We start from the raw sequence: 14,198 nt of genomic DNA, 5'->3' as shown, positions 1-14,198 counted from the left end.
TCCCCACCATCACCATCCTCACCACCATTATGGCTATTAAGGGTCAGTTTGGAGCAGGAGGGGGATACACCCACATCCCGGCGTATCCTCTATACACAACCCGGCCTCACTTTCCCCCCGGGGCCGCCCCTCAATGTCCGCCCCACGCACCGGATCACGCACGTGGGCGGTTCCCGGAGGGGGCGTGGCTTAGCGGTGGGCGTGGCTACGAGCGGGGTCTCCCCTTCCCGCCCGAGGGGGCGTGGCCTCGCTGGAGGGGGCGTGGCCTGTAGTAAGTGGGCGTGGTCTCCCTCTGCCGCCGCTGCGTTGCCCGGGGTGACGCGCGTTCCCGCCACGCCCGTGACGTCACCGGTGTGGAAAGCCAATCGGAGAGCGAGGGGGCGTGGGCGCGGGTTTCCTCCAGCCAATCGGGAGGCGGCGAAGGCGCGGGGCAACAATGGGGGGCGGGAGAGGCGGGGCGGGGTGGCGCGCCCGGGGCACACGTGGGGCGGCGGCGGGGTCGGGGCCGCCCGGGGGGGGGGAATGGGGGTGGGAACGAGGACCGCCCCGCACGGCCCCGCCCCGCACGGCCCCGCCCCGCAACACGGCGGCGGCGGCGGCTCCGGCGATCGGCTCGGAGCGAGCAGCCCCAGCATGCGGCCCGCGGCGGCGCGGCGGCGGCGGTGGTGGAGGGGGGGGGCGGGCGAGAGGCCGGAGCGAGGCCGCTGAAGACGGGGGAGCGGAGGGGCGGAGGGGCCCGGAGGGGCGGGGAGCCGCCCGCCCGCCCTCCCTCGCTCGGCGCTGTCAGGTGCATGGCTCCGCGGCTCCGCCGGACTTAGCGCCGGGCCGCCCCCCCCCCCCCTCCTCCCCATCCCCGGGCTGAGCCCCCCATGGCCGCCCCCGCCGCCCTCCAGCCGCCCGCCGTGCCGGGGCTCCGCTGAGCGCACCATGCGGCATCCCCCGTAGCCCCGTCAGCGGGAGCTTCTTCGTTCCTTTCCCTCAAAGAGAAAAAAAAAAAAAGGGAAGAAAAAAAAAAAGGCAAAGAAAAAAAAAAACAAAAAAAAAAGCGGAAAAAAAAAGAACAAAAATTTCTAATAATAATCTTAATTATTATTATTATTATTATTTTATAACTGCGGGGGGTGCGGGGCGGGTTGGACCATGGAAGAGAAGCTTCAAGCGCATCAGGTGGACATCGACCCGGATTTCGAGCCGCAGAGCCGGCCCCGCTCTTGCACTTGGCCGCTCCCGCACCCCGACTTCGCTGAGGACGACGATGGGGGTTCGGCCGGAGCCCCCCCGGCTTTGGCTCCCGGCCCCGCCGACGGCCCCGAGCACGGAGGGGGGATCCCGGGGGAGCGCCGAGCCCCCGCCGCCGCCGCGCCGCCGCCCCCCGGAGCCGACGTCGGGCAGCTCCGAAAGGCCAAAACCTCCCGACGGAACGCGTGGGGGAACCTCTCGTACGCCGACCTCATCACCAAAGCCATCGAGAGCGCCCCGGAGAAGCGGCTCACGCTCTCTCAGATCTATGACTGGATGGTGCGTTACGTCCCCTACTTTAAGGATAAAGGAGACAGCAACAGCTCCGCCGGATGGAAGGTAACCGAACCGCCGGGCCGGGCCCTCGGCGTGGGGGAGCGTGACACGGGGGTGCGCCCCGCGGGGACGGTGGCACCGCTGGAAGGGACCGTGCCCGGCGCTCCCCGCTGCCCGCCCCCATCTCCATCCTCTCCCGAGGGCACGGAGACGGCGGGGACCCCCCCGGTGCCCCCCGTACTGATGGTGCCGGGAGTGAGGAGCCGCTTTCTGCTCAGCCCCGCCGCCTCCGCTGGGATCGGTGCGTGGTGGGCTCGGGGGCTCCGGCACCGCCGTAACCAACCGCGGCCGGTATCGGTCACCCGGCTCGGACATGGGGGGTACGGGGTGACTCTTTTGGGTGCAAACGGGGCCCTTTTGGGGCGGGGAAGCTGAGCTGTGTGCCACCTGCAGCGCGGAGCCGGTGGCACAGGTGGAGCTGTGCTCATAGCAGCCGTGTCCCCCTCCTACATGGCCGTGTCCGCCTCCAGCCACAGCCGTGTCTCCATCCCACGGTACCGGGAGCTGTAGGACCCCCCCTCCTCCCCCAATGCCGGGACTCCCGCACGGCCTCGTGTTGCGGGGTATCCCCACAGCCCCCGCCCGCTGGGGACATCACCGGGACACGCTGTGGAGCGATGCTGGGGGTGTCAGAACGGTGTGAGCCGCCGGGTGTCCCCGGGTGTCCCCGCGGGTGGCGGAGTTACGGCCGTGCGCTGCGTGGGGACGGTGCGGGAGTGCGGCCGTGGGCAGCGCTGCCGTGCGGGGATCGGCTCAGCCCCCCGCTGTCCGTGCGAGGGGCGAACGGAGCCTCCCTGGGTGTGTTGGGGACACGGTGACACGCGGGTGTGCGCTGTGGGTGTGCCCCTCCCGCACGCATCGGATCCGACGCGTTGCCGTCCCCGCAGTGTCTGGCCCTTCTCCATCCCATCTCATGGACCCCCCCGTCCCGCTGTCCCCGCGCTGCTGCCGGTGCTGCCCCCCGCCCCGGTCCCGGCGTGGCTTCTCCCCGCGTCCCTCCCGTCCCTCTGCCCGCTCGGAGCGGATTAAAGAGCCCCCGGAGATGCCTCGTCCCTCCTCCATCGCCCCCTTCCCCACCCGAGAGCAGCGGTGCGGATTTCCAGCGCTTCATTACCGAGGGGGTCCCGGTTAATGGGCCCGGCGCTAATTAACTCCCCGAGCCGGGCAGCGCTCAGTCGGGGTCGGAAGGGCGGCCCGAAGGCTCAGCCTCCCCTATGGGGTATCGGGGTGGGAGCCTTGGGGGCTGCGTTCCTCCAGGGCTCTGCTTGGGGGGAAACTGAGGCACAGAGCTGAACCGGCAGCAGCACCCGTTGGGGTGGGGGTGCTCCGATGGGGCAGGGATGTACCTATAGGGAAAGGATGTTTCTGTGGGGCAGGGATGCTCTGATAGGGCAAAGATGCTGTGAGGGGATAGGGATGTATCTGTGGGTCAGGGATGTTCCTATAGGGCAGGGATGCTCTGATGGGGCAAGGATGCTTGCATGAAATAGGATTTTCCTATAAGGTACAGATGCTGTGATGGGGCTGAGATGTTCCTATGGGGCAGGGATGCTGTGGTGGGGTCGGGGTGTTCCTATGGGGTAGGGATGTAACTGTGAGATAGGGATGCAGGGATGCTCCTATAAGGCAGGGATGCAGTGGTGGAGCAGGGATGTCCCTGTGGGGCAGGGATGCTCTGAATGGGGTTGGGGTGCTTGGATGGGCCAGAGCTGCTTTGATGGGGTAGGGATGCTCCTATGGGACAGAGGTGCTTCTATGGGGCAGGGATGCTCTGACCCTACATGGTCCCCCTGTACCACACTGTGCACACGCAGCCGGAGCTGCTGCTCCCAATGCAGTTCAGCGGGTGCCCATGACTGACAGTTCAGCTTAATTAGGGAGTTGTTATTTGATCAATTCCAAAGCACTTGAAGTTTGCTGCTCCAGCTCACGCCCTGCACTTGTTAATGGGAAACCAACACCCTGCATCAGCACCGCGCCTCAGGTTGGAAGGCTCAGCATTGACACTGCTGTGCTGTGCTGTGCTGTCCCACCCCACCTATGGGGCTGCAGCTCTGACTTGGGGTCCTATCTCTGCTCCCCCCCCCCCCAACCAGCTGTGTTTGCATGGAGCAGCTCAGCTTGCACACCCACCTGCACGTGTGCATGCATGCAGCAGCTCAGCTTGCACACACTGCTCTGCACGCTCGCATGTGTGCATGCACAGGGCATCTTCCTTTGCACATCCAGTTGTGCATGCAGGGAGCAGCTTGCCTTGCACGCGCTGTGTGCACGGGGCCATCCGCGTGCGCTCCCATGTGTGTGTGTGTGCACACCCATGAATTGCACTTTGCATCCCAAACTCTTCATCTCAAACCCTTTGCAAGCTGCAACCCCTGCCTGCTTCATCCCATGTTGTGCCCTACACATCCTATACCTATACCTATACCTATACCTATACCTATACCTATACCTATACCTATACCTATACCTATACCTATACCTATACCTATACCTATACCTAACTCAATTGCTGCTGGAGTTATAGGGGATGATAGTGTGGGGCTGGGGTCTTGAGATGTGGAATTGAGGGGTTTGGATATAGGATTAGGGGCTTGGGAATGTGGGACTGGGGGATGAGGAGATGTGATGTGCTTGGGGGACTCAGATATAGGGTTGGGAGGCATCAATGTGGGGCTGGGGCTTGGGAGATGTGGGGCTGGGGGCTGTCTGTATGGGGCTGTGATCTGGGGAAGGGGTGAGGCTGTGGGTTTGCCCTGATGCTGGGAGCTCTGGGGGTTGGATGGGATGTGGCTGATGTGTGACTTCAGGCTTGGAGCTGCTCAGCCCCGTGGTCTTATAGCACTGCACCATCCCTATAGCCATGGGGTGAGTGAGGGGCATGGGGAACCCCAGCCCAGGAGAGATATGGGGCTGCTGTGGGCTGTAGGGTGGGCTGAGATTTGGGGTCTGACTGATGGATGTTGGGGTCTGATCTGTGCACTTTGGGGTCTGATCCGTGCACTTTGGGGTCTGACCAATGGCCTTTGGTGTCTGTCTGATGGATTATGGGGTCTAACCCATGAATTTAGGGCATTGCCCCATAGTTTTGGTGGTGTGGCTGATCCTTTTAAGGGCCTGGCTGATGTTCTGCTGTTTAGGGTCTGGCCCGCGGACAAACTTTAGGCTCTGACCCACTGTCTTTTGGATGCTGGACTTTGGGGTCCAGCTCCCTGTCCCTGTGCTGTGGGGCAGCGTTTAGGGGCCGGAGGTGAGCAGAGAGGCAGCAAACAAAGGCCCCATTGAGACACAACGCGGCGCCGGGAGCGGAGCAGGAGCCCGGCCAGGAAAAACAGCTCCGGGAGTGGGAGCACAGCGTGTCCCTGGCTGCAGCTTCGGCCCTCGGTACATTCTGTAGTGAAGGAACCTGGCGCGGGACGAGCTGCATCGCAGCCAGCCCCACGAGCCTGACCCCGCGCCGTGGGTAACCGCTGCTATGGGGTCGGACCCTACGCCCACCCAACGCTATGGGGCCGGGGGGGTCCTGCCCGTGGGTCACGGCGCTGGGTGGGGGGTGGGAGGAGGAGGATGAGGGCCGGCAGCCAGCGGGTGGGCGCCGTGCCCAGCCGGCCGGGGATGCTTTGCAGGCGGCAGCAGCGTCTGATTCAATTACGGCGCGGTGTCACGCAGCAGCCGGGGGGCGGCGGGGGCCCCACGGGGACGCGGCGCGACTGAAGGGCTGCCAGGTGCCCCCGAGATGGGGTCACGACGTGGGGATGGGACCTTTCCGGGTCCCTATTGTCCCCATTGGGTGCCCCATTGCAACCCCCATGTTCTGTATGGGGGGGACGCTTTGCCTGCGGACACTGAATGGGAAACTTTGGGGTGCATGGGGAAATCCTGGGCTGTGCCTGGTGCTCTCACACCCCGAGCTCAGCCCTGCTATGGGCACACAGTACTGGGGGGCCCTCACCATCTCCCTGTACCTGAGGGATGTCACCAGCCCCACTGTGCAATTGGGGTCTGGCTGATGGATTCTGGGGTCTAATCCATGAACCCTGTGGTCATATCTGTGGGTTTCAGGGTCTGGCTGATGGATTTTGGGGTCTGATCCATGAACTTTGGGGTCAGGTCTGTGATCTTTGGTTTTTGACTGATGGACTTTTTGGGGTCTGGCCCATGATTTGGTGTTGGGGTCAGGCTGATTGCTTGGTCGGTGCTGCCAAACCCTGGGTTCATCCCCATTGCCGGGCAGGTAGCACTGAGGGGGGGGGGGGGGGCTTTAAGCTGGGATCCCCCCCCAACTCCCCATACCTGCAGGATGTCACCGGCCTGCTGTTCCCTTGGCAACAACGATGGCATCCCAACACCTCACACACATCCCTCACCGTTACCCGGGTAACCCAGAGTCTGTAGGGTGGGCAGGTATGGGGGTCCTGGTGGCACCAGAGTGGGATGTGGGGCAGGGGATGAGCTGTGGGGCCGGGTGGGACCCACCTTTGTACCCATCACAGCTGAGCTCTGCTCTCGTTCCTACTTGGGTTGACCTGGCAGCTGTGCCTGGGGTGGGAGTTGCAATGTGTGTGATATGTGTGCATGCATGGGTGTGTGCAAAGGTGTGCATGGATGTGCGTGGGTGTGCACCTGAGTGCAAGCATGGGTGTGTGTGTGGGTGTGCACACAGGTGTGCATGGCTCCCATGTCACTTCGGCCATCCCATGGGTGCTCTATGGGGCAGCAGTGCTGCTGTGGGTCCTTGCAGTGACATCCTGGTCCCAGGCAATAAGGCATTGGTGACGTTGTGCCACCCCTATCCCATGGAGATCTTATGGCTCTGGGTATTTCTGTAGGGTTTTTGGTGGTGTCTGGGGGGATGTCTCTGTGCTGCAGTGTGTGGGCACAGGGGGTGGAAATGGGAGGGATGTGGGTTGTGGTTCGGGGATGGTGGGGAGAAGGGGGGACATTGGGTTGAAGCAGGAGGGTATTTGGGAGGGGATTGGAACAGGGGGGCATTGTGGTTGGAGCATGGAAGATCACTGGGGGGTTACATTGAGACACTGGGGTTAGAGCAGGCAGGACATTGAGATTGGAGCAGGGAAGGTCAGTGGGGTTGGAGATGGGGGATGCTCGGATTGGAGCAGGAGAACATCGAGGTTGGAGCAGGGGAACACTAGGAAGCAGGGAAGGACATTGGGGTAGAGGGGCATTGGGGTTGGAGCAGAGGAACAATGGAATTGAGGCAAGGGAATGTTGGGGTTGGAGCAGGGGGACACCAGGGATCAGAGAGAACATTGGGGTTGGAGCAGGGGAACATTGGGGTTGGGGCATGGGGACACAGGTGGGGAGCAGGGAGGACATTGGGGTTGGGGTAGGGGGGGACATTGGAGTTGGAACAGAGGGACAGATTGGAGCAGGGAGGACACTGGGTTTGGAGCAGGGGAACACTGGAGTTGAGGCAGGGACATCAGGTTGTAGCAGGGAAGGACATTGGGGTTGGAGCAGGAGGATTTTGGGGAGCAGGGAGAACATTGGGGTTGGGGTAGGGGGGCACTGGGGCTGGAGCAGGGGAACATTGCATTGGAGGAAGGAGGGACATCGGGCTTGGAGCAAGGAAGGTCTCTTGGGAGGGGGACATGGATTGGAGCAGGGGGATGCTGGCCTTGCAGCTTGCGGTGCATCACATTGGAGTGGAGTTTGGGGTCTCTGCTTTGGGACAGGAGGGCAGCACAGGGCAGGGACCCCCAGCTGAGGTTGTGTGGGGTTTGCAGGGCTGTGCCCAGCAGCCGTGCCCCAATCAGTGCAGCAGGAGGTGAGTGGGGATGAGGCTGCAGCGCTTGGGCTGCGGGAGGAACGCGGTGTGGAGGAAATTGAACCCAGGGGAAAAAACACTGTAATTTCATGCAAAAATTACACGGCAGCTCGGTGTGATTTACTGCAGCTATTTCGGTGGGCAGCTCTGGGGTGTAATTAGAGCATTACGGATAAGTGGCTGATGGTGGTGGTGGGGGGGTGGGGGTTCTTCCCAAGCTGTCCCAGTGCCACTGAGGGGTCCGGGCCAATGGGACACCCCTATCCCCAAACCAGGGCGTGAACAGGGATGAGGTGAAGCGTCTGGGGGTCCCATTGCTATGGGTGCTCTGGGGGGACAAAGTGGGGCTGTGGGGATGGGGGACACAGTGGGACCCCGAGGCGGATGCTGCCCTTTTCGGAGGGTCCCCTGAATGATGGCAGCTGCTAAAAAGAAAATCAACCCGCTGTCATGGCAACGGCATCACTCCCATTGCAGAGCTTGGGTAGCAACCAGCTGTGTGGCAGCAGAGAGCTCAGAGCCTGGAGAGGCTGCTTGGCCTCTTCCCCTCCGGTTACACCTCCAGAGGATGGAGGGCAGCCCCACTCCGTGCCACCCCTCTCCGTCCTTTTGGGTCTGGGTCCCTATCCCCGGCCGATCCTCACCCCCACCCCATAGGGTGATAAGCGACAGCAATAGAGTGAGACGGGGCAGGAACCTTCAGGCCACCGCTGTGCTCCCTGCGTGTCACCACCTGCAGTGGGGCTCGGCGGACACGGCCCGTCACGCCGCTAATGGGCATTTGGTTCAATTAACGGCGCGTCAGCCCCGCTCCGCTCAGCCGGAGCGCTGACCCGAATACACTCGTCTCCATCGAGACCCCCATGGGGCTGCCCGGGGGGAGGGGGAGACACATCCCTCCCAGTCTCACCCTGGGGAGGGCACAGTGGGGCTGCCCCATGCCCAGGGTGCTTGTGGGGATTACAAAGTGTGATAGGATGCTATAGGTGGGGCGTGGATGTGGTGGGTTTGTGCACAGTGCTGTGGGGTGCAGCACAGATGTGCCTATGGGGCACTGTGGGTTTGTGCACGGTGCTATGAGGTGCAGCATAGATGTGACTATGGGGCACTGTGGGGTTTGTGAGTGATGCTATGGGGTGCAGCACAGATGTGGCTATGGGTCATCGCAGGGCTTAAGGCTGGGCGTGAGGCGGTGCAGTGTGGCCATAGGGCTGCTGCTAAGCGGTGCTATGGGGCGGTGTCACCCCCTGTCAGTGCCCCGTGCCCCCCCCAGGCGTGGTTTCCCCGCGGATGCTCCCAGCGATAGCGGCAATTTTTGTGTAAGAGGAATAAATCGGCACCAATTAACCCCGGAACCGCACTTGTTCGGCCGAGCGCTCGTTAGAGGCCGTACTGGGGTCTCGCGGGGGGGGGCAGCCGGACTGGGGGCTCCTCCAGGCCCCCATATACCCCCCATGGACCCACCGCCACCTCCGGACTGACGGCGCTCCCGGCGCTGCCAGATGCAGATCGCCCGGCAGTCGCTCCGCCGAACAATGGGGTCCGGCTAATCCTCTCACAATGGGACTAATTGCTAATCAGACCGATTTCACACCGCCCGCTCCCCTGACAATGCGGCTCGGCGGAGGGGGCGGCGGGGAGAGGGGGCTCCGTTGGGTCTTTAAGGGTGGAGGGTCCCTCCCTCCTCTGCTGGGGGGGCAGGGCGAGGGGTGGGTGCTGAGATTCGGGCATCAGACGGGAGGCAGGGAAGGGGTAGGGACACCCGACCCCTGGCTGTCCTCAGCCTTGAGTGTCCCCATCCTCCTGTTGTCCCCAGCCCTGAGTGCCCCCAGCCCCTGGGTGTTCTCAGCCACAGTGTGTCTCCATCCCCTGCGTGTGTCACATTCCAACAGTCCTTTTCAAGGTGTCCCCAACCTCTGGGTGTCCCCCACGTGTCCCTGTGTGTGGGGACAAAGTGGCACCAAGCTGCTGCTGGCCCTGCAATCATGATGGTGCTGCGTGCTCTGCTCCAGTCCCCTGCAGTTCACACTGCAGCACGGTGGCACAGCTCAATGCTTGGGCCATCAGGTGTCCCCAAGGAGGGCTTTGAGGACAAGGGGACCTCTCCACGCTGGAGGCAGCACTGTTTCCCATCCCGTCCCCTCTGCCTACCCCCTCCCCAGCTGTGCCCAGGGCCATCCAGGAAGGGGTTAATGGCCAGCCCATACCTGCAGTTGCATTTTAAAGATGTGAAATTAAAGCCCGTAATTTATTCTCCCCACACACGAAGGAGCAATTAGTTCTAAACACGGCTTAATCAGTCAGTGCGAGATTGATTTCTGTAGACTTGGATTTGGTGGCTGCTGGCGAGGAGCCAGCCTGGGAGCAATCTCCAAATAAATGAAGTGCAGAGAAGTAAGCCATTACATAATATGATAGATGAGGCTGGAGCTCACTCGCCTCTTCATTAGTATTCCTCTATACGCCGGCGACGGCACCGAACTTTCTCCCCAACACCTTCATTCCTTCCCCTCCTGGGCAAGCAGGGAGCTGCAGTGGTGTCCCATGAGCTGCAAGGCCTGAGATATTCTCCCACCTCACTTGGCTTCTGCCCTGTCCGTGGGCTCAGTCCCCACTTGACGTCCCCTCTGCTTGTTCTCCCTGCAGAACTCCATCCGGCACAACCTCTCCTTGCACACCCGCTTCATCCGCGTGCAGAACGAGGGCACGGGGAAGAGCTCCTGGTGGATGCTGAACCCCGAGGGTGGCAAGACGGGCAAGACGCCGCGCCGGAGGGCTGTCTCCATGGACAACAACAGCAAGTTCCTGCGCATCAAAGGCAAGGCCAGCAAGAAGAAGCAGCTGCAGGTGACGCCGGAGCGTGGGGACGACAGCCCGAGCTCACAGCAGGCCAAGTGGTCGGAGAGCCCAGCGTCCCATGCCAGCGATGAGTACGATGCATGGGCGGACTTCAGGACCAGGGCCAGCTCGTCGGCCAGCACGTTGAGTGGGCGCCTCTCCCCCATCATGGCCAACCGTGAGCCTGACGAGCTGGAGGAGGACGATGGCACGCCGTCCTCCCCACTGATGTACCCCAGCCCCTCCAGCACCGTGTCCCCCTCCCTGAGCGCCCGCTGCTCTGTCGAGCTGCCTCGCCTCACTGACCTGACTGGCACCATCAGCTTGGGGGAGAGCCTTGGGGAGAGCATGCTGGAGGACCTGCAGGATGGCTACAGCATGAGCCCCTCACAGCCACTGCCCCTGCGCCAGCGCAGCTCCAGCTTCTCCTTCAACTCCAAGTGCTCCAGCATGGGACCGGCCACCAACACATACTGTGGGACCATCTACAGCCAGCCAGCGCTGGGGCTGATGCGGCGCCTGCCCATGCAGACCATCCAGGAGAACAAGCAGGCCACCTTCTCGCCTGCCACCTCCTACCGGAACGCCTCCTCGCTGCAGGACCTGCTCTCCTCCATCTCCTACGCACACAAAGAGAGCATGGTGCCGGGGGACCTGCCCCCACCACCACCCGGCCCTGCAGTGCCGTCCCGTGGCCACAGACAGAGCCCACTGCTGTGTGGGGAGCAGGGCATGGCCTACCCGGCCCACCCGGCCCCGCTGCTGAAGGGCAGCACACTGTACCACCCACCACCCGCTGGCCATCACCCCGCGCTCAATGCCAGTGCCTTAGCCAACCCCGTCAGCCTTATGAGCCTGCCCGGTGACGCGTGCAGTGCAACGGCCATGCCGCACCACGGGCACCTGCACCCTTATGCCGCCAACCAAGGGGCGCACATGAGCCTGCTGGATTCGCCCTACGCGGGGGCTGTCCATCCCCCGGTGTTGGGTCAGGACAGGTTCCCAGCAGACCTGGACCTGGACATGTTCAACGGGAGCTTGGAGTGCGATGTGGAGTCCATCATCCTGAATGACTTCATGGACAGCGATGAGATGGACTTCAACTTTGACTCGGCGCTCCCACCGCAGAACGCGCTCAACGTGCCCACGCTGCCCGGTGGCCCACAGCCCACAAACCAGAGCTGGGTGCCCGGGTGACCCCCGCTGGGTTCCTGCCTCTGGGATGTCACCAGGGGAACGCTGAGACAAACTTCTTTTTTTTTTTCCTTTCTCTTCTGCCTTTATTTGTTCAGATGGGTAGAGCCATCGGGTCAAACTTGCGATGAAACACAAACCTTAGGGTCACAGATGGAGATGGGGCAGTCGCTGGGGGCAGACAGGAAGGGCAGCAGGAAGGGAACCCATCCCCAGAGGGTCTGAGCGCTGGTTCCAGCTTGGCCTGTTCTTGTGCTGGTGGCCCTCAGGCTGGGTGGAGGAGTGGGGACAGCTAGTGATGTGGGGACCTGCTCTGTGTGCACTGCTTTCTGGAAGGGGGAACACTTTGCTTGGAGACACCTTAGGAAGTGAGTCCTCCAAGCAGCAGTGTCAGTAGAAGGAAGCCTGCCCAGAACTGGGGTTTTTATCACCTTCAAAACCCTTATGGGGACCTGAGCTCTGCCCATGCACACAGGCCCTTCTGCTCAGTGCAGGGGCCAAGCAAGAAGGGTTGGTGGTGGAGGGAAGGATGCAACAACACGTGTACACTATGCATGCCAGCAGTCATGCTGCAGTGCTGTGATCATACTGCAGTGCCACAGTCATATTGCAGTACCATGGTCACACTGCAGTGCCGTGGCCATGCTGCAGTGCCGCAGCCACACTGCAGTGTCACAGTCGTGCTGCAGTGCCATGGTCACATTCAGTGTCATGTTCCTGTTGCAGTGCCATGGTCACGCTTCGGTGCCATGGGCAGGCTGGTTGGCAGCTCTGTGTACGGCGCTGGCGCTGCTTGCCTGGTGTGGGCTGTGCCATGGTGTCAGTGCTGGAGCTGGGTGCCCTGTGCATGAGCCGGGGGCAGTCCCAGGGTTGGGGAGGGGGGTGTATTTATTTGATTTCATGCACTCTTTTGCCATTGAGTTCTTGCATTGGAAGGAAGGGTCGAGCTTGGGGAGGGGAGGAAAAGACCACAGCAGCGCTTGTGCAGCACAGAGCTGCACCCACCACCTGTTCCAGCTGGGCTGAGTGTTGGGGCTGATACTGCTATCAGTATCAGAGTGGGGGTCACTCTGGGTGTCCATGGGACACAGCAAGGCTCCTGTTGAGCCAACACATTGTCCCAGCCCAGCTCTTCCCTGCTGGCTCCAGCATTGCCTCCTCACTGCGCTGCTGGTCCTGCTGGGTGGTCCCATTGGGACCCATGGGTGGGCACCCCCTGCGCCTCCCCCAGCTCCGGGTTTGGCAGAGCAGTGCCACCATTCACCTCCAGCCCGGGCACATGGCGGGCGTAGTCTCTAAAGACATTCTTACAGGTTAATTAATTATGTTTACATTATTTGATCATGTACAGAATTTAATATATTCTATTATATATAATCTTTCTCGAATGCTTTTTTAAAAAAGGATTATTCTTTGGGTCAGGATCATCCGTTTTGTACCACCACCTCTTGTTTCAGGCTTGTTTCAGTCATTGGAAACCGATTGTGATCGCAGAGCAATCCCTGCCCCCCCTCCTCCAGCTCTGCACATGGAGAGGTGGGGAGGGCACTGGAGAAAGGAGGGGGGGGTCCTGCCCTGTGTGCCCCCCAAGTGGCGGTTCTGTAGGCACAGCCAGCAGCTCACCAGCACCCGGCACACAGACGGGGATGCCCCATGTGTAGGGACCCTCTGAAGCCCCCCCAAAGGATGAGAAAAGCCCCCGGCCCCACTCGCACCCCCCGGGGGGGGGGAGGTCCCGTTGCGAAGCTGTCTTTGTGATTCGTGACCGTGGGGTTGTTGTGTGTGCGGTGGAGTCGTGTTGGTTAAGCGTCATGTGTACAGTGGTCGTGCGGTGCGAGGGATGGAACGCAGCGTGGGCTGAGCCCCCCCCCCCATATAAACAACCTGGGGGAGTCAGGCAGGAGCTGGGGGGCTCCGGGTGGGATGGGGGATGGGGAAGGCTGGAGCTGAGCGCGTGGCACAGGGTGACACCCATTGGGAGCTCATGCCATGCCGTGCTGGGTTTCCATCCAATGCAAGCAGCTCCCAGAGCACTGACCACCCCAACCCCCATCCCCATCCCCACCCCACAGCCTGCAGCTCCGCGCCCACCGAGCCAGGGGATGCTGAGGGCTCCCACCATCTTTCTTCATCCGGTGGCTTCGGTCCGTCCTTTCCCTCGTATTTATAACTGTACAGACTGGGGGGGGGAGGGTCTCTGACAGGCGTCATCTCTCACCACGCATCTATCGTATGGCAATGGTAACTTTCTTGGTTGTGCTATTAGAGTTTGTGTATGTGGCAATGTAAAGAACTGTGTATAGTGCATTGTACAGCATATTTTCATGAATAAAATTGTTTTAAATATGAACAAGGTCGGGCTGCTGGCTTTGGTGCTTCCATGTGTTCGGGCTGGGGATGCTCATGCCTTGCTCCCACTGGGTGTAGGGGTTCCTTGGCTGTAGGTTCCTTTTGTGCAGAAACCTGTGCTGAATGTTCTCTGTTCTCCTTCTGGGGAAGATTTCTATTTGTGGGTGCCCCATCCATGGCCTCGTGCACCTCCAAGGATGGAGACAAGGATTGGAGGTGCACGAGGCCATGGATGGGGCAGCCTGACTCAATGGGGGCACCCAGCCCATAGCAGTGGGGTTAAAACTGGGTGGGCTTTGACGTCCCTTCCAACCAACCACTCTGTGATCCTATGATTCTGGTGGGTAATGGGCTCAAGGGCTGGGGGAACTCATGGTGTCAGCTGGGGGGACACCAGAACTGGTTGCTTCTCACCACTTTCCAGATCTTACTTCTGGAGAAGGGTCAGGTCAGT

At 61.5% G+C, this 14,198-nt stretch overlaps 1 protein-coding gene across 1 annotated transcript; it reads left to right on the top strand.

Moving 5' to 3' along the window:
• Nucleotides 1-608: 608 nt before the first annotated feature.
• FOXO6 (forkhead box O6) lies at nt 609-13,745 on the top strand. The gene is made up of 2 exons (XM_015883731.3): nt 609-1,578; nt 10,010-13,745. The coding sequence occupies exons 1-2, from the start codon at nt 1,141-1,143 to the stop codon at nt 11,396-11,398; spliced, it is 1,827 nt and encodes a 608-aa protein (XP_015739217.2). The 5' UTR covers nt 609-1,140; the 3' UTR covers nt 11,399-13,745.
• Nucleotides 13,746-14,198: the final 453 nt, after the last annotated feature.

This window comes from Coturnix japonica, chromosome 17 (assembly GCF_054131305.1).
Source record: "Coturnix japonica strain WE chromosome 17, WE-NBRP24, whole genome shotgun sequence".
NCBI classification, from domain to species: domain Eukaryota; kingdom Metazoa; phylum Chordata; class Aves; order Galliformes; family Phasianidae; genus Coturnix; species Coturnix japonica.
The sequence above is the reverse complement of the archived record's forward strand: the minus strand, read 5'-3'. Positions and strand labels throughout refer to the sequence as shown.

Bases quoted from the DNA above. Each gene is read 5' to 3' on its own strand.
- FOXO6 (XM_015883731.3), top strand. From the start codon at position 1,141: ATGGAAGAGAAGCTTCAAGCGCATCAGGTGGACATCGACCCGGATTTC. The intron at 1,579-10,009 runs GTAACCGAACCG...TTCTCCCTGCAG, and splicing joins ACAGCTCCGCCGGATGGAAG to AACTCCATCCGGCACAACCT.